The sequence below is a fragment of the Arachis ipaensis genome, chromosome B04, assembly GCF_000816755.2.
Source record: "Arachis ipaensis cultivar K30076 chromosome B04, Araip1.1, whole genome shotgun sequence".
Lineage (NCBI taxonomy): Eukaryota > Viridiplantae > Streptophyta > Magnoliopsida > Fabales > Fabaceae > Arachis > Arachis ipaensis.
Window position 1 is genome coordinate 13,053,762 of NC_029788.2, and position 24,221 is coordinate 13,077,982.

Below are 24,221 nucleotides of genomic sequence, written 5' to 3' on the forward strand. Positions count from 1 at the left end.
TATGGAGAAACAATAAAAGATAATACCCCAAACCAATTCTATCCACTTTTGTAAATCAACTAAAAATTAACATATTCGAGAATGGAAAGTCTTAGGTAACCCTTACCGAAAAGAAAAATCACCTAAAGTGGTTTGATCAAATATGACCAACAGAGGGTCCAATGAGAAAATGGGATCAGTGGGAAATATTCCTATTAAGGGTCAACGATAAGGAGATATCATTAGAGAAGATTATGTTCCAAATTTTAAACATGTTCTGAATTCTTTACAAAATTTATTTTTGGATAGTAAAAGATGGTGTCAATTTATCAATGTTAGTTGGCTCCACCAGTAGATAAGGTTGTTTTTGTTGTTTGCTTAATATAAATATTTTTTGAAGGGTAGATAGGTTAACTGTGAAGGAAATAAAAATTTGCAAAATCTAGCTGAAAATTCTATAACCAATAGCAGTAGAAAATAAACTGCATAAACCATGCCTAAAGGATTGCTGATTGACAATTACCACTCTGTTGAACAAACTGTTGAAGCAGTCGACAAATATTCACAAGAGCTAAAACATCATCATTATTTTCTGCATTAAAGAAAAAGAGGAACTGCCGGAGGAAATCAGAATCTGGACCAAAAGCACTCCTGAATGCACACAAAATGGTATTAATTTGAGCTGTCATGGTGCAATGCTCAGTGAAAAACATGCTAAAGAATATCAATAATTTTTAAAGAAACGGTTACTGAAAGATCGTTAGTAGGTCTCATGTAACAACTAGTTATTATAGCCATGTGTTGCATGCTGTTCTAATCTAATATTTATGGAATTGATAAATGAATAGTATGTTTAACTTGTTTCACCTTAAGATATTTTTGTAATAAAAGATGTTTAGAAGAAAAATTTTGGTCAAATTTTTTAATGCAAAACAAATCAATCTAAATATAGTCAATAAGCATGATCTCGCTGTCATGTGATTGGCTACATTAGATGATCAGACAATGCCTCAAAAATCTATTGTAAATCATGTCAACGATCAAACCATTAAAATTTAAATCTCTTCTGATAGTATCACCTATAATTATTCTAGATCTCCCTTTCCAATCATTGGATTACTTTCCATCTAATCTACTTTCATTATTCCCACAATTTTCTCCCTAATGCATTTATTCTTTATCACATCTGGTCTATTATGTCCAATAAGCTAATGCAAGTTGCAACATCCTCATCTTGGCAACATGAATCTTACTTCCTTATTAGCATTTTTGCTTCTAACACTAAATATCCCATGCAAAATTTCCAATCATATAACTAGACAGTAAACTTTTCCTTTAAGCATGGAGAATACATGTATTTTTATCATAGATAACACCTTAAACACTAACCCATTTCAATTATTAAATACATCTTCCTCTATTTCCACATCATTATGGATGATGAATCTAAGATACTCATGTGACATATGGTATTGTTGCCATTTTTACCTCAAAGTTTGGATGAATTCTTGCTAAGCCTACAATTGATATATTTCACCTTACATCTAGTTAAATGCCCTTAAAACTTGTCTCTACAGCTTTGCCTTCCCATTTATTTCCTCTCTCTTCTCTCCTATTAACCCTATTATCATAATCATATGCATGAACCATGATACAAAATATTGATATCTCTAATAAACATATCAGAGACCAGGGATAAAAAAAAGGTGAGAATCAGATCTGACTTTGGTGCAACCCAATTATAGGTGCGGGGAAGAACTTCTATTTCCTTGTCTTCTTACACTAGTGCTGACCCACTAGTCATGAACCTATGAGTAATCCAAATTCCTTTCTTTTCTTAAAGCCTTCTACAAAACCTCATTTGGTGCCCTATTTTACAACGTTTACAAATCAATAAAACCATATATAAATATGTTGATCTACAACACATAGTCCACCAATCTTCGTAGTAACTACATTGATTCCATTCCAGACCACCCAGACAATCAAGCATAAAACCAAACTTTGTTTTCTATAATGTGAATCTCTTGCCTTAGGGGCTGTTTGTGAGTTTGGAGTTTGGAGTTTGGAAAGTGAGGGAGGGAGAAGGCTTGTTTGTAGTATAAAATTTACATTATAAGCCTTTAGTTCTCCTCCCTTTCCCTCCAACACCCAATTCACTTAAGAATCCGTTAATCCCTATGGCTGATAAGGTAGATCCCTATTTTATTTTTATTTTCCTTTTTTTTTTTTAGAAAAAAAAAAGAATATCACTAAGATGGACAGAAAAATAATAGAGAGATTGAAGGAGGATAAGAGATTCTCTATACAATAGCAAAAAAATAGCCACAAGGTATTTGAATTTAACATAACTAGTTGTCTTGATGGAATCATTAATTATTCCTAGACTTCATATAATCTTGCAAAGAATGAAATTTTAAAAAATGAAACAATGAAATTTCAAAAAGAAAATGAATGAAAAATTGAATAAGAAAAATAAAGTAATAGATTAAAATTTTAAAAATGAAGATTTTGGGACAATACACAGCTTTCTCAGAAGAACTAAAAAAGTGAAAAGACCAAAAAGTAAAAACAAAAAAGAGATAAGAAAATAAAGGAATCAAAATAAAATTTAGGAAAATTGCCTTGTGACAGTTTCAGTGGAAGAACTTTAAAAATATCATAGATGCAATATCTAATTTTACCTGTCTAAATTCTGGCAGTACTTCCCATAGATTTTATGGCATTTCTCTCGCAGCTTAGACTGTTCATTCCGGACAACTTTTCTCCCTCTGTAGCATTTCTGTAGCAAGAATTGCTCAATAATTTGCAAGAAACTTATGAAATGTAGATTACCACTCATAATTATTATGATAAAAGAGTATCATTAAGACCAAGAGATGAATAATACAAGGACTATCTATGTGGCATAGGTTTCCAATATCTCAATATGCCTAAAAGGGAAAGACCTCTAAAAATGTATGAGGTTTACACCAACAGATGCTAAATGTCTAATCCTATCCCATAAAACTTGTTTGTGTGACAATCTATCTGTGCAGGAATAGCGCTCCAACCAAATTATCCAAATGGTGAAGATTACCCCTCACCATCAGTTTGCCTTCCCATTGATAGGTATGCATTTTATTGAATTACTACAAGCATGAAACTAAAACCTAGCTGGCTAAACTCAAAACTCTAAACCCCTAAACCTAGTTGGAGGTTGGTAAGAATAGGCCCTCTTAAAGGTCAAGATGTTAGGTCAAGATTCATGAATGATTATGACCTCAACATAAAATGCCAAAGCTAAAGCCACTATCCAGTGGAATCGATCCTCTGAATTGGAAAATCTACTAGACCATGTCAAGTATGAATTTATACCACTGATTGAACAATCTTGGTGACGCATGTTAGAACTCACCTTATCATTTAGTGAAGAAGTTTCGCACTTGACTGGAAAATCTACTTGACCATGTCAAGTGTGAATATTGATTTAACACTCCTATTGGACCCCTACCCACCTTCTCAATTAGTGATGATAATCCACACTTGACATTCTTCTATCACAAAACAACACCAAAACTCTCTTCCATTTCATCAATCTGGCTTGAATCTCAATTACATCTCTCTTTTCCCCCAACAATGTATGTAATGAATCCAAGATAATCAAGTTGTGCAACTTCTATGTGGTGTAATGACCAATTTCCAAGTTAAAATTTGCTTGCTTCTTGCTGAACTGATGTTCCATGCACTCCTCCTAGCTTCTACTTAAATAAAAGTAATGTGCTCCACAGCTATTCTCCATGAACCACAGCCTAAGCCTCTAACTTGCCATCTATTTCCTCTCTCAACTCTCTAAGACTATATCCTTTGCAAATAAAACACATTATTAGGTAAGTGCACCAATGACTTTGGACTCATTTCATTTTCAAAGACCCTAGACGATATTGAATTTTTCTTTTATTTGTTTTTTTTTTTTTTTCCTTTTTATGCTACTAGATTGGCTTTTTCTAGACTCAATTCACTTGGAGAATGCATAATACAAATAAAATTCCGGAGGAGTTTTACACTACATAATCCAATGATCCTTTTGTAAACCAAATAGGAATATGCCAAGTCTACTAATATTTAATGCTTCCTTTAGTAACATTAGCACAGATTAATAAATTATATCACTTATCACTCCTTAACCCAAAACAACAGCAACTTCACAATTCCAAAGTCATAAAAATTAAAAAACCAGTAACAGATACAAATCCGCTAAATAAAAGAAAATAAAATAAAGGAAGAAAAGCACATTCACTTGCTTATCAATTATCTATCATTTAACATCACAAACATCCTAACAGATTGAGTAATTTAAAAATCAAATAAAATAAAATTGCACCACGAACCTGAATCTTAATCGCAGCAGAATTCTGCTGGCGCAACCACATGCGGCGATTTCGCTCCAACCTTGTCTGCTCCAGAAGATTCTTCCGGTCCCTTTCCTTCGAGCTGCGACCACCTAAATCAATGCGCTTACGCGTCGAAGGATCACCGCTGAAGAACATGATTATTACTTCACCTGAATCTTCTCCTTTATTCCTTTCGTTCAATTTGTTCACTGCACGAGTTTTGGGGCCAAAAATCCGCGCCCTACACTGGAAGCGAATCTGCAATTGAGGCGCAGTTGAAAATCTCGCGAATGTGAATGAGTTTTGCGACGAGAAAATGAGAAACGAAACGAAACGAGTGATGAGTTGTTTGTTTGAAACGCGAGAAAGAGGAAGCAGGTGAGGTGAGGTAGGTAGGAATATATTAAGAGCGAGAGCTCCGAAAGGAGGAGGCACTGTTCTGAATTCTGATTAGGAAAATAAAATAAAAAATGTGAATTACGTGCATTGCATGGTGAAAGAAAAAAATACGAAAATGAAAAAAATTAATAAAATTGGAATTTTTGTTTTGCAGAAACGGTTTCTGAGGTGACGTAGGAAACGAACTGAGTGTGCAGTTGAAGGAGACGTCAAAAAGGAACTCATTCCATTTCTTATTTGTACCACCCAATAATACATAATATATAATTCGGAATTACACTAATTTATAAAATTAATTAATAAAAAAAAACATAATTAAGCTCTATAATTGACGACAAACATTGTAAAATTGTCATATGTGTTTAATCAAGTCCTCTTTCAATTGTGAAATTGGCTAATTTTGCAACGACTAGTTTCGCAACGGCTAATTTTAATAATGTGGTTAGTATTTTAAATTTTAAAAATAAAAATTATTTAATAAATTAATTATGATTTAATTATTTAATTATTTTAATTTTATATAATTATTTATTTTTAATAATAACTTGCCAAGTGGCAAGTTATTATTGGTTACGATGAGTCCCTCTAAACAGGGACTCTCTTCTTGAACAATGTGCTAGGACTCATTCATGATATGCTTCAACGGTAGGTTCCTCAAAGTGTCAGAAAAAAGTGGAATGGGAACCAGCCGTTGGAACCACTCCTTTATATCATCAGCGTTCAAATCACTCCTTATGTTTTGACTAGCTTGATCGTAGCATCCAGCAAATTGTGCAACAGCCTTGTTAATCTTATACCATCGTTTCTTACATGCAACTACCCCCCTTGTCATGTCGGAGCAAAATTCTACACAATAGCTATGAATTCGACTCTAAAATGTTTTCCCCTTTTGATCAGTACCAACTACAGCGCCAGTTGAAACATTTAACCATGCACTGATCAGCATCTCATCCTCTTTCCAATGTCAGTGTTGAATACTATCTTGCCTCCGATCTTCAATATTATCATCATTGAGGTCGATAGCATCTAATCCACGAGGGTTGGCAAAATCTGAATATTGCGAATTTGGACTAGATTGTATAGGAGTCTGAGAGAATGGGTTAGAAGAGCCACCAACACCAGATGAGTTATGTCTTGATGCACTGAATTGAGTTGGAAATAGCAAGAAAGTTGGAGTAACATTTCCGATAGAGGGGTTAAATATGGATAAAAATGGAAAATGGGGTATTTGTGAATTTTGATTTTGCGGTTGGAATATAGGAAATTGATTATTATAAGGAGCTTGAAAATTGAAATTAGAAAGATTTTGTGGATTTGGATTTTGAAATGTATTTGGTAGTGTGAAGTTTTGATTTGGAACTTGAGAGTTTGAGGTTTGAGATTGTTGGGTATTTGGTATTTGAGAAAAGTTTTGTAAGTAATTGAAGAAAGAGTTGAGTTGGTTTGGATCCATTTTTTCGAACAAAAAATAATAGTAGCAGAACTTTGATTTCGTAAACTTGAAAGTGATGAAGAAGAGTAGTAGAGAGTGTGAGAATAGAAGTGTATCTAAATGGTATATATAGAGTAACAAAATATTAATTTATTAATAATAACGATAATATAGTAACGGCTAGTTTCTAACGGCTAATTTTACGACAGCTAGTTTTGCAACGGCTAATTTAATATAATAATATAAATATAAATAATATTTAATATTAATTATGATATAAATAATTAATATAAATTATTAATTAAATAAATAATTGTATAAAATGTTAATTAATTAAATAATAATTAATATTAATTATTATTTATTTGACAAGTGTGGATTGGCTAATGGGAGTCCCATTTAAAGGGACTCCCTCGTCTTGAAATGAGTGAAGGAACTCACTTGAGTTTCACTCCAACGCTCAAATTCTCTTTTCTCTCTGACAAAATAGTAACCGGACTCCAAAATTTAGCCCGTTAAAGATGCTCTTACACTGTTACACATACCTCGTTCAAGAAAAATTCTTATAAATTCCGAGAGAATTAGTGATTATTCTCATTTTTTAATTTAACTTTAAAAATTAATAATAAAATAATATTCGAATATTAAATTCTAAATTTTAAATCTTGAATTTTAAATGTAATTATTATTTATTTATTTTAATTTTTAATTTTTAATTTTAATTTATTTACTATTTTATTGTTAATTTTGTCATTTAATTATTAGTTAAAGTTGATTATTTAATAAAATTATATTTGTAATTGTTCTGGGAGTTCTCTGAAACGGTGATTTGGACCTCAACGTGAGGTCCAGACTCCTTCTTGAGGTCGCGTCCTTTTGTGCTGGTGCCAAAGTGCCGCTGTTCGAGTTCCTGATGAGAAAGTGGGAGTGGTACTTGTAAGACCCAGAATTTTTAGAAAAATTTTATTATGAGCTAATTTTAATTTATTTATTCATTAAAGACTTTAATCTCAAAAATTATTTTATTATAAATAATTAAAGCAAATTTTGATAAATTGAATTTAAAATAAATTAAGATTTTATCTGATTTTTTACAATTATTGAGTGTTTTCTATATTTAAATTATAAAATTTAGTAGTCGTAAAAGATTAAAAACCCTCCACCGCCACACCCCTTTCCCAAAATGCAACACAGCTTAAAAAAAAAAAAGGAAGAAAGAAAAGTGTAACACCCTAATATTCAAATCCTTATGCTCGAGTCATAAGTCAATGATAATAAGGTGGTACGACTCTCAAGGTGAATTTTTATTACATAATTATAAGTGAAATTGAAAGGAGTATTAATCGAGAAGCCTGAAAGGAGTAAAAATAAAATCGCGAAGTTGTATCACTCACGCATCGACGACTAAAAGATAAAGCGTGAAGTCGAAAACGATATACAGATAAAGGCATTAAGGGGAATAAGAGAAGGACAGTATATGTATAATATAAGTAAATAGCCACTAGTCGTGACCCGCGAAGTTTAGGCCGGTTAGGGTACAGTATTAAAGTAGTTGGCAACAATATCTCCTAATCTCTCCCGAAATTAACATAAGAGCCGCTATAGGTAAGTTCAAAAGAGTTCAATACATAATATGAGCTTTTCCAAATAAAGGTGGAGAGATTCTAAGCAAAATATAAAGTAGAGAATATAAAGGTCTTCGCCATCTCTCAGATGAACCACAGCTCACTTCTGAGCACCTGGACCTGTATCTGAAAAACAAGAGATATATACGGAATGAGAACCCCCGACCCATGGGTTCCTAGTACGGTAAAAGTGCCAAATAAATACAACGTATTGTAATAAAAACTCACTAAGCATCCTAAACTTCTTTTCACCAAATATTCATCCTATGTTCTCGCTAATCCATAAATAGGCAACTGTCATAAGGGAATGTTAAATCTAATTCATCTCCCTCATGTTTTTCAACTTTCTAACTCTCTAACGAATTAGAATCAGAATCATAATCAAACCATCACAGTTATTCTGTCTCAACAATTCTATATCAATACGTCATATCCTCACCTGGAGCAAGTGAAATCACTTCACTGCGTCTACCCAGGAGCTCAATTTATCTCATTATCTACCTGGAGCAAGTGAAATCACTTCACTACGTCTACCCAGGGTGCTCAATTTATCTCATTCAGTAATTATCATTTTAAATTAATCATATCATTATTCCATCTTAACAAGAACAGCCCTCAGCATCAACCGACACCAGCATGAGGGACCTCTCAGTTGTACAAACACAATCAATACAGACAAGTAATACACAATTAAGGTACAAGTAGAACAGATAGCATGCGCATATAGTCAGGTAACATAGCATATATGATATAGCAATCCAAACAAATAGGCAAACCCAAACAATTCAAACATATGCAAATGATGTATGTCTGTCCTATGACTGATGATATCATCTATCAGTTATATAGCCAACCCAACACGTCCTGGTAGCTAACCATGGACAAAAAACCCATCGCGGAGCAAGTAGGTTTGAGCTACAACCCCCTTGCTACTACCCGCTCAACCCAGAGCCAGTGGAATAACCACTAATGCGACTACTACCCAGGCGGGTGTTTAAAAGCTCAACCTGGAGCGAGTGGAATCACCACTACTGCCGTTACTACCCATGCGTCAGAATCTCTGACCTGGAGCAAGTAAGACGAACCACGACCCTTGCTACTGCCCAGGATCTCAAAACATACATTCATTCAGTTCAGAATCAATCATCATTGTTATCAAATCTTAAACATTAACCTGGAGCAAGCGGGACGAACCACCACCCTTGCTACTACCCAGGTATCACAAATACACATTTATTCATAATCACCCTTCATTATTATCAATTCTCAGACAATTACCCGGAGTAAGCGGGACGAACCACCCTTGCTACTACCCAGGTATCACAAATACATTCATTCAAAACTCCATAATTAAACTCATTTATCATAATCCTCATTCCCCAGCTCATACCCGGAGCAAGTGGACAACGCCACTGCCTACTACCCGGGGTCACACGTCACATTCAACATTTTTCATCATTATTCATTTACCACATTCATTAATCATATATGCATATGCGGCATACTCGCCACATGTTCAAGCTTCCTCAATCAATCATAATCATTTAATCATTAATCATATACATGTACAAACTCAACCATATTTCAATGCTTGTCACAGCCATCCGACTCATAACATACACAGCACTCTCACCATCATCCTCAGCAACTCATACAATCATCATTACTCATCATTCATTATTGATTCTTACTTTACTTCATCCACATGTTACCACATGTCCTAGCTTCTTTTCATTACTAGGCATGCTATAAAGATTTAAGACTTAGAGGATGAAAATGGAGGCTAGAAGTCTGAAATTCGGCTTTAAAACTCAAAAATTAATTTCTACCAAAACCAAGGTCACGTGTGTGCATCGCCCACGCGCACGCGTGGAAGGCTAAAAAAGTAGAGTGACGCGTGAAAGTCGCCCATGCGCACGTGTGGGAGTAAGAAAAGTAGAGTGATGCGTGCGCGTCAGCCACGCGTACGTGTGGGTGCGTTATGTACTTATCGCACAAACCCAGCACAGTACTCACTCAACTCTCTGGATTTTCTACGAGGCATTCGCATCAGTGTAGCGACGCGTACGCCTCGGCCAGGCACACGCGTGGGTCAGTAAAAATCGAGATTGACGTGTGCGCGTCGGCCACGCATGCGCGTGGAAGCACGATATTCCAAAATTTTTACTAAGTTAAAAAGCTGCAAAATTATATTTTCAAACCCCAAACTTCCAACACACATAACTTCTTCTACAAAATTCTTTTTTCATTCATTTCTGAACCGTTGGAAAGATCTTTGAATAAACTTTCATAAAAATCTAATTTTGAAGAATTTCAAACTCCATGGACTGAGTTACAAGCCGCCAAAATTGGTCAAAAATCAGTTTCTACCCAAAAATAGAAATCACCAATTTTTCCAATGTTCACAAGCCAAATTCATTTTCACTCATCCAAATGATCACAACCTAACCACCTTCACATAATTACACTCAACCAAAAACCAAACCTACCTCATCTACACAATTTCACCCAAAACTATCAAATTCCACACCTCAATTCCTCAAACCTTATTATTCAACAATCAAACCAATTATTCGCACATTCAACATCTAAAATACATCCAATCTCTTATATCATCACACAATACACACATCAACTTACCTTCCTTACCTCTTTCCGGCCTCCGGCCCAAGATTCACGGCCTCTGGCCCAAATTCAAAATTTAAATGCATATTCCACAAACCAATACTCATTATCCAATTCATCATATCCTCAACACACCAAACATGCAAATTCACACCATTCTCAACCCAATCATTAATTTACATTACATATCAACTATGCATATTAGCACCAATCAATCACATAATCCAAACTTAATCCTAGGGACATCTAGCCTAGAAATTCTCATCACACCACACGGTACTTAAAATCAAACTTAAATCGTACCTCTTGTAGCCAAAACAATTGAATTTCTTCTTGAGAGTCTCCACCAATCCTTAGCTCCAAGCCTCACCAAAGCTCCTCAAGCAACACCAACCTCCCAATTGTACACCAAAATCACCCAATACTCTAATATAATCAATTTTCACACTTATAATCAACCTAGGGTTCATGAAATTGATAAATCACAAGGTTTAGAGGGTTCTTTACCTTAACCCACAAAATTAGTTGATGGAATCACCAATGGCTCATACTAGAGTACTCCTAAACAACCAAAATCACAAGATTTCCTCAAAACCTAAACTAAATTCGAATTTAAAGAGAAAAACGAAAACTGGGAAGAAGAAAATAGATTAATCACCACAAAACTTAGATAGAATTGTAGAGGATGAGAAGAGTGATGTGTGACCGAAAACGGTTCGTCAATCGGAGTTCTGTAGCTCAAGTTATGGTGATTTGAAGTTGGAACTAGGATTAGGTTTTCTCCTTTCTTCTCTCTTCTCTCAATTTCGGCCCTCACCCACTAAATGGGAGTTATAACTGCTGAATGGCCTTAAGTTAAGGCTTATATATACTGGACTTGGGTCCACTTGGGCCCAATTCACTTGGTTTAGTCCGTTGGCCCAATTTTAGGCCAAAACCTTTAAGATTAGCGCTTTAAATCGTATTTTAAATATTTCTACCTTTCCTAATTATAAATCCTAATTTCTTAACCTTATTTACTTATAATCAATTTTCTTAGCTGCAGTACCACACAGATCTCAGCCGGTACTATTGGTCAAAATTTCAGTGCGTGTTTTTACGCAGAAAACTATGTTTTCCGACTCAGACAAATCCACTGAGTCCAAATATCATATTTAAATAATCAAATTCCGATTGCTAGATTTTCTAACCATATTCACTCCTATTTAATTTATTATTAAATTAATTACAGTTTGACCGGATTTTACAAAAAGAGAAAGAGAGAAAGAAATCCGCGGGAAGAGAGGAAGAGAGCTGTGATCGAGAAAGGGAAGAGAGGAGAGCGACAGAGCCGCTACCAGCTGGCCATCGCCGAGCCCGTCACCCTTGCCGTTCGTCAAGGGCGGAGCTACATAGAGAAAAAGGGGGGCGATGACCTCCCTAATTTTATTTTTTTACATGTAAATTATATGTAAATTTCAGTTTAGCCCCCCTTAAATTTTATTTTAGTCTTATGTTATTGTGTAAATATTTTTGGCCCCCCTCTAATATTTCATCTAGCTCCGCCCCTGCCATTTGTCCTTATCGCCGCCAGTTGAAGAGAGATGCAATGGAGAGAGAGAGAGGGGGTGCGCGGAGGGTGGTCGCCGTTCATGGAGTCCGCGCCAGTGCCATCGCGGAGGAGCATCCCTGTCATCAACGAGCTATCGCCATCGCCGACTGGAACCCTCGCCGTCGTTGTCCTCATCCAAACCGCTGTTGAGCCTGAAGTTAAAGGGGGAGAAAACGCGATGGGAGAAAGGAAGGAGGGGGATGTTCCCTTTGTCGCCAAGCCACAGCCGCCGCTGTCGAAGCCCCTGTCGCCGTCGCCAATGTTGGGTCATCACCGGAGGAATTCACCGCTTCTGGAGCTCACCGAAACTGCTTGGGGTTATTGCCACTCCTTCTGATTCTGTTCAAACTGCGCCGCTGCACCTCGGGACCCCGGGAATGGCGTCATGGTTGTCAGGACCACCGCTTGAGCTGCTGCTGTTCGGTTCAGTCATTTTTCCTTAGTTACGGTAAGCGTTTTGGTTCTGAAAACCCTTTTTAGTCGTTGTTCTGTTATTTTACGCTGAGGTTTTGTGGTATTAATTTCTATAAGATTGAGTTTCGATTATTATATGTTGCGATTAGAGTTGCTGTGGTTGCTGTGAAAGTGGTTTGCAGTTGAGGTTGGGGCTGCCGCAGTTGCGGGCTGAGAGAAAATAGAGTTTTGTCACGTAATTAAGTCACAAACGAGGTAGGGGCCCCCTTAAACTAATTTTATTTCCGATAATTGTTATAAATTGATATTGATGCAAAAATATATTTTGGTGATTATGAGAGTCTTATGGATTGAACTAAGTTGTTCTTGATAATTATGATTGTTTGTCTGGTGGGATTATTGACTGTTTGAGAAGGATGAATATTCTGAGTTATTCATTTTGTTAAATTGGCAGTTGTCGAATTGGTATTCTTGAGATTTGAAAATGTTTCGTTATTGAAAATGAGTTGATTTTTGAAAAGCTTTAATATTGGAATTTAGTTTAATTCTGGAAATGATTTCGTTTAAAACAAATTTGAAAAGGATTTGATAGTGGAAACAGTTTGATTATTAGAAATGAGTTACTGATTGGAAATGGTTGAGAAGGGTTTGAGGAATATTTGGATGGAACCCGAGAAGGGTGGCAGAATCCGAATTTTAGAGATGTTGCCAAAATTTTTATAAAAATCGGAAAGTTTCGTTTGAAGTGATTATTTAGAAAGATTTGGTTTTAAAGATTATATGTTTTAAGTTTGATTTATTTAGAAAAGAATGAATTATGTTTTACGCTTAAATTATTGATGAACTGAATGGTAGTCGTGATAATGAGGAATGATGAATTTGAAATTTCAATGAGATATGAACTGATATGAATTGATGATGAAAATGAACTAAAAGTAAATGAGACTTGCAAAATTGAAACAAATTGTTGACCTTCTGTACGTAAGATGTGACTGGGCACTTTAACTCCCCGAGTTCCCCATAGGCATGCATATATATAAATATATATGAATTTGAACTTGGGGCTTTGTCTCTCCCCATGGATGAGCTTGAAATTTTTTCCATGGATATTATTGAGCTTGGGATGCACGTACAGAGGGAATGTCCAATAGTTAGCTACCAGGACATGTCGGGTTGGCTGTATAACCGACAGATGAGCTCATTAGCATAGGACAAACATACATCATATGTATTTGTATGTTTTGCTTGGGTGTGCATTGTTTTAGTTTGCCTATCTGTTTAACTATGCTTATCTACTATTTGGCCTACTTGTTGTATTTGCATCCTATCTATGTTTTTCTTGTTTGTATTGTATGTATGTGCAACTGAGAGATCCCTTATGCTGGTGGTGGTGAAGTTGAAGGTTATTTTTCTGATGTGATTATTTGATTGCTGATTTGGTTGAGTTACTTGAGTTGGGGGGCTGTGATTGGTTTTTGATTGAGATATTAGTAAAGTATGAAAAATTAAGCTGGTTCAGCATAGACTTAATGAACCTATGCTTAGATCAGGTTGGTCATTCATACAGTCTAGAAAACTGATTAAGATTTTCTTATAAAAAAAGAAAAGTTTTGGATTTCTGAAAAATTAAATATTATTTTTTGAAAAGGTTTTGAATGATTAGCCATTAGTTTTTAAAAGATTCATAGGACGAACGATAATCACTGCCTTGAAATAAATTCTTCTTTTTAAACGTATCTTCTTATAACAATTCTTAAACCCTCTACTGAGAACCCTTTTGAGGACGATGTTCTCACTCCCCTACAGAATTTCTTTTTTAGTGGCAAGTTCAGGAAGATTTGGCATGCACGAAACCACGATCGAACTATAGAGCTTTATGTATATATATGTTTTCATTCTCTGTATTTGATTTAGTCTTAGATTTTATTTTACTCCTCGTCCTTTGTCATTTTAAGTTTTAGAGGGGCAGAACTTGTATATTAAAAAGTTTTGGATAAGTCTATGTATTTATTATTATGTGAATATGATATGTGATTTTAAAGTAAATATTTTTCACTTTAATAATTAAAGATTCGATTCATATTTGCAAAGGCTCAATATTAAATAAATATAGTATCAAATTAAAGGATTAGAGGTAAGTAACGCCTAAACTTTTAGTACGATCATGAGTTGTTAAAAGTAAGGGTGTTACAGTACCTGCAAGAGACTCCAATACTTAAGTTAGCAAGGGTTTTAAGTAGGTTTTTTAATAGATTGGATCTTTAATATACCTGAGAGTGTTAGTATATTTATAATAGGAAAAGATAACCACCTTTTAAATTAGTGCCACCTTTAATGGTGGATAATTATTCCAAGAAAGTTGTTGAGATCTCTCCTCTAAATAGGTGGGAGCTAGATATCTTAGGAGTTAGTTACTTATTCGAATAAGTAGTGCTAAAGTACGTCCGACCTCTATGAGGTCGGGTAGGAGTAGATAAGGCCACCTTTGTTGGGTGGGCTTTTGTTCTTTTTAGGCCTAGCCTTATTTTGGATCAAGATATGAACAGTGCCTCTGCTTGAGCCTGGACTTTTATGAGGTCGGGCTCAAGCATTTGTAGGTTCAGTTTCCTAAGTCAGGTATACCGTATTTGGTAAGTCGGATACTTGACGTGTTTTCAAAAACTTTTGAAACGTTGGATCCCTTTATGGCACAGCGCCCATTACTTTTGTGGTTTCCTTGGGAACTGCGCACGTCATTAATGAGGGGCGTTGATTTACTCTTTTTCCCCTTGCATTTTATAAATACTTATTTTTCTTCCTCTTTCTTCTTTTTCATTTTTTAATTGCTTCGTCTTCACTTCTTTTCACCATTTCTTTGCAACTTTTATTCTTCTTTCAAGATTTCTTTATCTTGAATTCTTGTTTGGGTATTTTTGCTCGTACGTTGGAGACTTTGGATCGTACGTGTCTTGCTATTTATTGTACGTAAACTCTACTTCGTGTTTCTTTAAGGTTGGTTCCTTTGATCTTTTGAACTTTTCTTTATGTTCTGGATAATGTGTCTCTACTTTTGTCAATATTTCTTTGTATGCTTGCTGATTTTATATAAATTGATTGTGAAAAGTTGCTTCTTTTGTTGTTGTTGTGAATCTGAATGTAGGGGTTTATTCTTTATTGCCCCAATGGTGCCATTTTCTTATTAAAGAGGCCATCCTTTTCACATTTTGTAGATGTAGCATAACTGTTGTGTGTTAGACGGGTTTTGTAACGCTCTTGACCCAACCTCTTTTGAATACAAATGCTTGTGTTGTTTATTCTTGTCGTACCAACTTGTAGTGATGATCTGATTTTATTGCATTGTAGGTATAACTTTTATGTCTCGGTCCTTAGTTCACAACATGTCGTCTAAAGTTCCGTCCGACATGACTTGGGTAGATATATCTGTTCTTACTCCTGTCCCTGTTATTGATAATGAATACGCTAAAACCTTTCGTAGACATCATAGGTTATGTTTGAATCGGGAGGATGAGAGGAGTTATGAGATTGTGGTTGTCGATCCTAAGAAAAGGGTCTGTTTCTCCCGACTTGATAGGTCGAAACGTCACTTCATCTATGTGTATAATCGCTTTTTTACCAGGTTAGAGGTTAGTCTTCCCTTTTCCGACTTTGAAAGTGAAGTCCTTAAAGCCTGTAATGTTGCCCCTACCCAATTGCATCCCAATTGTTGAGGTTTCTTGAAAATATACTAACTTCTATGTCGGAAGCTTGATGTCCAACCTTCTCTTAAGATCTTCTCTTATCTTTTTGTCTTTACCAAGGCTTCCAGTTCCAAAAAATAGGGTTGGGTTTCTTTCTGAACTGTCCAGGGGAGAAAAGTCTTTGCCATATTTGACAATTCTTTTCACGATTTTAAAAATTACTTTTCAAGATCCGTTCTATTGAGGGTCTCCGACCTTTCTTTCTGAGTGAGGAAAATGAGCCTATTTTCCCTTTATACTGGAAAAAACATCCTGTAATAGTTACGTATAATGTGGATGACTTAGATGAGATTGATGAGAGTGTAATCGGTCTATTCCAGAAGTGTTGGGGCCGAGCTCCTTATCTGGATACCAAGAAGTTTTTAGGAAATCCAAGCCAACTTCAATCCGAACTAGATAGTCTTGTTTTCATTTTTTAAATGTAGTTTTGTTGACTTTGTTTTTATGGTTGATGTGATCTAACCTTAATGCCGTGCAGATAAAATGGCTCCCAAGCGACCGCGATGAAAACACTTTGGACCGCAAGAAAAATGTTATTGCTCGAAACATATAATTGAAACAAGTCGGTGAAACTGCCAATCTCTCCTCCCCTTCCAAATCAAAATCAGGTGCCTCAGACTCTTTAAAGATTACTCCTGATCTGACTCCCCAGCCCATCCTTCCTTCCTTCTTCTAGCTTGGCCAAAGAAATAATTTTTCCTCCACCTTCCAATCCTGAGTCGAACCCTAAAAGGTGTAAAACTTCAGAATTGAGGGTATTTATGAGCTGAGTTTTAATGCTATTTCTTGGAGTGAGAAGCACATTCTTTCCCACAGCTTTATCAGTATGGATGACGTGCCATAAAGAGTCATCTCCAGCTTATGGCCAGAGGTGGAGTCTGGGCAGCCGAGATTTGCGCAGCTTTGTTAAGGGAGTTGGAAAAGAGTCCTATTGGTGCTACTTAGTGCTCTTTGACTGATTTACAGGTTGAAGTGGCATCCTTGAGGGAGTCAAAGAAGGAGTGGGATGGTGAAAGGGAATCTGTTCTTTCCGACCTTAGAAAAGCTCGGGCAAGAACAAAACAGGAAGAGACAGCTTTAGCCATGGCGAAGGGCTTAAAAAGAAGGTTGATGAGAGTTATATCCGAGTCTTTGGGGAAACCATAATCGAAGGCATGGACGAGATGGTAGTGAATCTAAGGGCTCAATTTCGAGTTGTTGCTCTCGAAGCATACCTTTCCCTCATTGGTCCAGACAATATTGTAGTTGACAAAAAGATTGTTCCCGCCTCTGATGATGAAGGGGACACTCCTATGCCCGATCCAAAGACCTTGGGGGCCTAAGTCGGACAAGCTTCTCAAGCTCCCGCTTCTCAATTGGATGGTGAGCCCCTCCCTTCTACAACTCTCCCGACTTCTGCGGTGTCGATGTCCGAATCTCTCCCAACATCTTCTACCCAGTCTGAAGATGTCATTACTAGTGGACAGCTCCTCCCTCTGTAATTTCTAGCTTTAAATGGCCTGACTTGTGGGTCTTATATGAACAATTTAACTTTTTTGAAATAGTTGTAATTTGAACAACTTTTATTTTTTGTTAAAAACCTTTTTCCACTATCCTGATAGTGGCTTTTGGCATGAATGATTGTGTTGTTAAACATCTTTCCTTAGTTGGTACAGCTATTAGTTCAATAGAAGTTTCTATTGTTTTAATAACTTTCAATGCTATTTTTTGCTAAGTTGGAAAATACATCGGCGAAGTAAACTGTTCATTTCTGAACCTTTCTTAAATAAGTATTATTTTTCCTTAGATGTCTGAGTTTCGACTTCAAGTAGTCAGACTTTCTCAAGTTACTCTTACATTTCGTTTTAGGTCTGACTCGATTAAGGTCAGACCACAAACTGCTTATATAACTTCTTACACTAATTTGTACCTCGTCGCTTCATCTTGCTGACCATTCAGGTGGGCAATGATTTTCACAGTTTTTGAGCTTAAATTAATGCATTTGAATGGGAAAGTTGGTAAAAAATGAATTATTATTAATAGAAAAATATTTACATAAGTTGGCTTACTACTAAGGATTTTCTTTTTACCCTTAGCCGTTGCTATGGTGCCTCATTAAAACCCCTTTCAAAAAAATCCTTCTCGAAAAAAAACCATGAAGCCAGGAAAAAGAGTACACCAGGAAACAAGGTGCACTTGCTAAATGTAGTACCTTTTAAAGTTACATGCGTGCCACGACCCTGGGAACTCATTCCCCTTTAAGTCGGACACTTTATAGTAACCTTTTCCTAAGACTTCGACAACCTTGTAAGATCCTTTCCAGTTTGCAGCCAGCTTTCCCTCGTCCGACTTCTGAACTCTGATATCATTTCGGATTAGTATGAGGTTGTTCGTGGTGAAGCTTCTTCTGATGATTTTCTTGTTGTACCTTAAGGCCATCCTTTGTTTTAGTGCTTCTTATTTTATCCGAGCTTGTTCTCGAACTTCTCGAAGGAGGTCAAGTTCTTCCTTTTGTGCTTGGACATTGATCACTTCATCATAAAATCTAACTCTTGGAGATTTTTCAACGATCTCTACAGGAATCATAACCTCTATGCCATAAGCAAGTCAGAAAGATAATTTCTCAGTTGTTGAGTGGGAGTTGTTCGATATTCTCATAAGACTTGAGGGAGCTCATCTGTCCATGCTCTCTTTGCATCTTGTAGTAGGCATTTTAACCCGGCTAATACGATTTTGTTTTAGCTTCGGCTTGTCCATTGGCATGAGAGTGTTCTATCGATGTGAACTGGTGCTTAATCTTGAGGCTGGAGTATGAAACTCCAAACCTAGTGACAATATTTTTGTAGAGAAGCTTCTAACTTTTTTGCGCTGTAATAGTTGCCAAAGATTCTGCCTCAATCCACTTAGTAAAATAATCAATACCTACTATGAGGTGCTTTACTTGTCCAGGGGCTTGTGGGAATGGTCCGAGCATATCTAAGCCCCATTTTGCAAACGGCCAAGGTAAGGTAACACTAATTAGTTCTTCTAGAGGCACTACATGGAAGTTGGCATGTTTTTGACAAGGTGGACACTTTTTAATGAAGTCGGCCGCTTCTCTTTGCAAGGTCGGTCAAAAGAACCCGGTTCAGATCTCTTTCTTGGCTAGTGATCGTGCTCCTAAGTGGTTTTCACATATGCCATTATGAACTTCTTCTAAGACCTCCTTAGTCTTGGAGGTCAGGACACACTTCAATAGAGGTGTGGATACCCCTCTTTTGTAGAGAACATTGTGGACAAAGGTATAATTTTGTGCTTCCCTTATAAGCCTCTTTGCTTCCCTTTTCGTCTTTAGAAAAGATATTGAATTTAAGATATTTGACTATGGAAGTCAACCATCCTAAACTTTGGTTGGATATGGCCATTGTGTCCGACTTGTTATCTTCCTTCAGCACTGATGGTGCATGGAGAGTTTCCTAGATCAGGCTTCTATTGTTGCCCCCTGGTTTGGTGCTAGCTAATTTAGAGAGGGCATCAACTCGGGTATTAGATTTTTGAGCTATATGTCGGACCTCTCTTTCTGAGAACTGAGCTAATTATTCTCGTGCTTCATCCAGCTACTTCTTCATGTTGGGATATTTAGCTTGATAAGTCCTGTTGACTTGGAAGGCTATCACTTGAGAGTCACTAAACACGATCAACCTTTCTTCCCCGACTTCTTTAGCCAACTTCAAGCCAGCAAGTGAGGCTTCATATTCTGCTTGATTGTTAGAAGCAAGAAACTCGAACTTTAATGATAGTTCAATTCGAGTTCCTTTTTCATTTTTCAGAATAATCCCTGCTCCACATCCAGCTTTATTGGATGATCCATCCACATATAGACTCCAGGTTGTAGGGTTTTTGTGGCCTTCAGTGTATTCAAAAGTCGGTCAGATACTGAGATTTGATTACTGTCCAATTTCATACCTTAAGTCGAATTCGGACAATTCTATGGCCCATTATAGCATCCTTCCTGCAATGCCCATCTTCTGTAGAATATGCTTTATGGGTTAATTAGTTCAGACATTTATAGTGTAAGCTTGAAAATAAGGCCGGAGCCTTCTGGAAGTGATGATAAGGGTGTATGCAAACTTCTCTATCTTTTGATAGTTTAGTTCTGCCCCCCTACATAGCCTTGCTCACAAAGTAGATGGGTTGTTGTTCGTGTTCTTCTTCTCGGACCAAGGGTGAGGCTATAGTTCGACTTGCTACTGCTAGATAGAGAATGAGCTCCTCCCATGGGACAAGTAGGGTGAGGATTGGGGATTGACATAGAAATATTTTAACGTTTTTGAAGGCTTGTTCGTATTACTGAGTCCATTCAAATTGGTTCCCTTTTCTTGAGTATTGAGAACAAGGGTAGAGACTTTAAGGCTAATCCTCCTAGGAACCTAGACAACGCTGCCAACCTCCCATTTAGTTGTTGGACTTTCTTTATACAAGTCGGGTTTTTCATTTCTAATATTGATGTGCATTTTTCGGGTTGGCCTTTATACCTCTTTGAGTGAGCATGAAGCATAAGAACTTACCGGCCTCCACTACAAAGGTGCACTTTGAAGGATTAAGTCTCATCCCGTGCTTTCTTATTGTGGTAAATACCTCGGTTAGGTCGAACAAAAGATAAAGGTTGTCTCTGATCTTGACAAGCATGTTGTCCACATACACTTCCATCAATTTTTCTAGCTGAGATGAAAACACCTTGTTCATCAATTTTTGATATGTGGCCCCGTCATTTTTCAATCCAAAGGGCATTACTACATAACAATAGTTAGCCTTTGGAGTAATAAAAGATGTATTCTCCTGGTCCAGCTTGTACATCGGGATTTGATTGTAACCTGACTATGCATCCATAAAAGAGAGACATCTATATCCTGAAGCTGAATCAACCAAGGCATCAATTCTTCGAAGAAGATATGGATCCTTGGGACAAACTTTGTTGAGGTTGGTGTAATCAACACACATCCTTTATTTTCCATTTTCTTTTTCACAAGGACCACATTAGCCAACCATAAAGGATATTTTACCTCCCTTATAAACCCGACCTCTAGCAAAGCTTGCACTTGTTCTTCTACTACTTGTGTTCTTTCAGGACCGAGTTTCTGCCGCTTTTGCTGGACAGATCGGGAGCCTGGATAAATGACGAGTTTGTGATTCATGACGTTGGGGTCAATACCGGGCATATCATAGGCTTTCCAGGCGAAGTGGTTGGAGTTTCTTTATAAGAGATCAATAAGATTTGCCTTTAAACTTTCATCAAAATCGGCTCCTATACTTGTTGTCTTTTTTATCTAATCTCCGATTTAAACCTTTTTTACCTTTCCCTCAGGTTGTGGATGCAGGTCTTCTGGTACTCGGACACTGCTGAGCTCAATAGTATTGACTTCCTTACCTTTGGTACCACCCCTTAGGTTGAGACTTTCATTGTAACACTTTCTTACTGATTTCTAGTCTCCTTTTATAGTGGCAATTCCTTCTGCAGTTGGGAACTTCATGCATAGGTGAAGTGTAGAAATGACTGCAACTAATCGGTTCAAGGTTGTCTGTCCTATCAAAGCATTGTAGGCTGATGCCATTTCCACCACAATGTAGTCGACACTTAAAGTCCTTGATTTCATACCTTTACCAAAAGTGGTATATAATGAGATGAAACCAAGTCGGATCGGTGTATTTTCTAACCCAAAAAGATTGTCTGGATAAGCCTTTAGATCTTTTTCTTTTAACCCAAGTTTATCAAAAGCAGGCTTAAATAGTATGTCGGTCGAATTCTTTTAGTCCACCAAAGTTCTTGGAGATTTGTATTAGCAAGGGTCATTGTAATTACCACAAGGTCGTCGTGACTAAGTGTCACTCCTTGTGCATCCTCATTGGAGAATGAGATTGTGGGCAGATCGGGAGCTCCACTGTCTTCTCCGATTTGATATACCTCCTTAAGATGTCTTTTGCGTGAGGACTTAGTAACTCCTCCTCCTGAAAATCCTCCATTTATCATGTGTATGTGCCTATCAGGGGTTTGTGGTGGCTAATCTCGCCGACTTCCCTCTTCATCTCCTCTCTTCCTCTTTCCTAGGTCGTCTGACCTTTTAGCGAGGTACCTTTCTAGCCGACCTTCTCTAACCAACTTTTCTATAACATTTTTCAGATCATAACAATCATTGGTGGAATGCCTGTATAGTTTGTGACACTCCCAATATTCTGTCTGACTTTTAATTTTTTTGTGTTTAATGGGGCGAGGAGGTGGAAGTTTTTCAGTGTGACAAATCTCCTGGTAGATATCAACAAGTTTTTCTTTGTCTCCTTCTCCTTATTCTGACCTTGTTAGGGAAGGTTTGGCTTTGGGATTGGATCTCTAAGTTGAGAGTTCTCCTCCATGTTGATATACTTTTCTGCCCACTCTTGTACTTCATACAAGGAAGTCGGGTGTCGCTTGGATATAGATTGAGAAATTAGACATTCTCTAAGACCGTTAACCAACCCCATTATCACTACTTCAGGAGGTAAGTTTTGTATTTTCAAGCAAGCTTTGTTGAATCTTTTCATATAATCTCGGAGTATTTTTCCGACTTCTTGTTTGACCCCTAAGAGACTTGGAACATGTTTGACTTTATCCTTCTGAAATGAAAATCAGGTAAGAAACTTCCTTGCCAAGTCATCAAAACAAGTCACTGACCTGGGTGGTAAGTTATCAAACTACTTCATTACTGCTTTGGTCAGCATTTTCAAGAAGGCCTTGCAGCGAGTTGCGTCAGACACATCAGCCAGGTACATCTGACTTTTGAAATTGCTAAGGTGATGTCTCTGGTCGGTCGTTCCGTCATAGAGATTCATGTCGGGACTTTTAAAGTTCCTGGGAACCCTAACTCGCATGATTTCTTCGATGAACATATCCTCCCCCCAAGAGGACTTTCCTTCGGATCCGCCCGAGTTATCCGACTTCGAAGGTCGGCCTCTAATTTTGAGAGCTTTTTCTCTAGCTCTCTTTGTCGTCGTACTTCTTTCCATGATTCTCTTTTCGCTTCTTGCTATTGTTCAGCCTCCTACTCGAGTTGTTCCAATCGGCCACGATACCCTTGTATGAGCCCCAGTATCTCTGTGGGATGAGGAGGCTCTTCGTCCTCAGGTGAATGTACCTCCGACTGTAGTCGTCGGGTATGAGGATTTTGTGATGCTCCTTCCCTATTAGGATTACTTGATCTTTCTTGTCGCGGGGTACAACAAGGGCTCGTTCGTCATTGTGAGGTTCTGACTCGAACTCAGATGCAGTGCATTTGTCTTCAAATCGTTCGTCCGCCATGGTGAGGTGTAGATCTCCAGGTCCCCGGCAACAGCGCTAATGTTTCGGGGGTTACCTGAAATGGTGATTTGGGCTTGGACATGAGGTCCAAACTCCTTCTTGAGGCAGTGTCTGACTTGTATTGGTGCCGAGGTACCGTTGTTCGAGTTCCTCGTGAGGCGGTAGGGGGTAGTACCTGCAGGAGACTCCGATACTTAAGTTAGCAAAGGCTTTATGCAGGTTTTTTAGTAGATTAGGTCTTTAATATACCTGAGGGTGTTAGTATATTTATAGTAGAAAAAGATAACCACCTTTTAGAGTAGTTCCACCTTTAATGGTGGATAATTGTTTCCTTTTCCTAGGAAAGTTGTTGAGATCTCCCCTCTAGATAGGTGCGAGATATCTTAGGAGTTAGTTACTTATTCATATAAGTAGGGCTGAACTACCATCGTTGCGTCCGACCTCTATGAAGCCTCCTTTGTTGGGTGGGCTTTTGTTCTTTTTGGGTCTGGCCTTATTTTGGGCCAGGATATGAACAGTAATATAAAATTATCAATTAACTTTTTTAGTCAACAATTGGTTAAAAAAAAATCTATTCTCGTCAAAATATTCTAGAACTTTTACTTTTAGCCTAAGGTATTTGTTTTTGGTCCAGATCAGTCAGTTTTTTTCTTTTTGTCGGATAGTTCAGATCAGTATAGTCGTTCTTATCATTTAGGCCCATTTCTTTTTTTTTAATCACAATATTTCAACGCCAATCCACCACAAATGTGAATTCT

The 24,221-nt window shown here is 37.1% G+C and overlaps 1 protein-coding gene across 1 annotated transcript in view; it reads right to left on the minus strand.

Moving 5' to 3' along the window:
- Window positions 1-4,927, minus strand: part of LOC107638882 (E3 ubiquitin-protein ligase UPL6) — a 16,593-nt gene extending 11,666 nt beyond the window's left edge. The window contains exons 1-3 of the mRNA XM_016342282.2: window positions 4,350-4,927; window positions 2,664-2,761; window positions 503-630 (exon numbers count right to left, since the gene is read on the minus strand). Of these exons, the coding sequence (XP_016197768.1) occupies window positions 503-630; window positions 2,664-2,761; window positions 4,350-4,508 (385 nt within the window). The 5' untranslated portion in view covers window positions 4,509-4,927. The remainder of the gene's footprint in view (window positions 1-502; window positions 631-2,663; window positions 2,762-4,349) is intronic.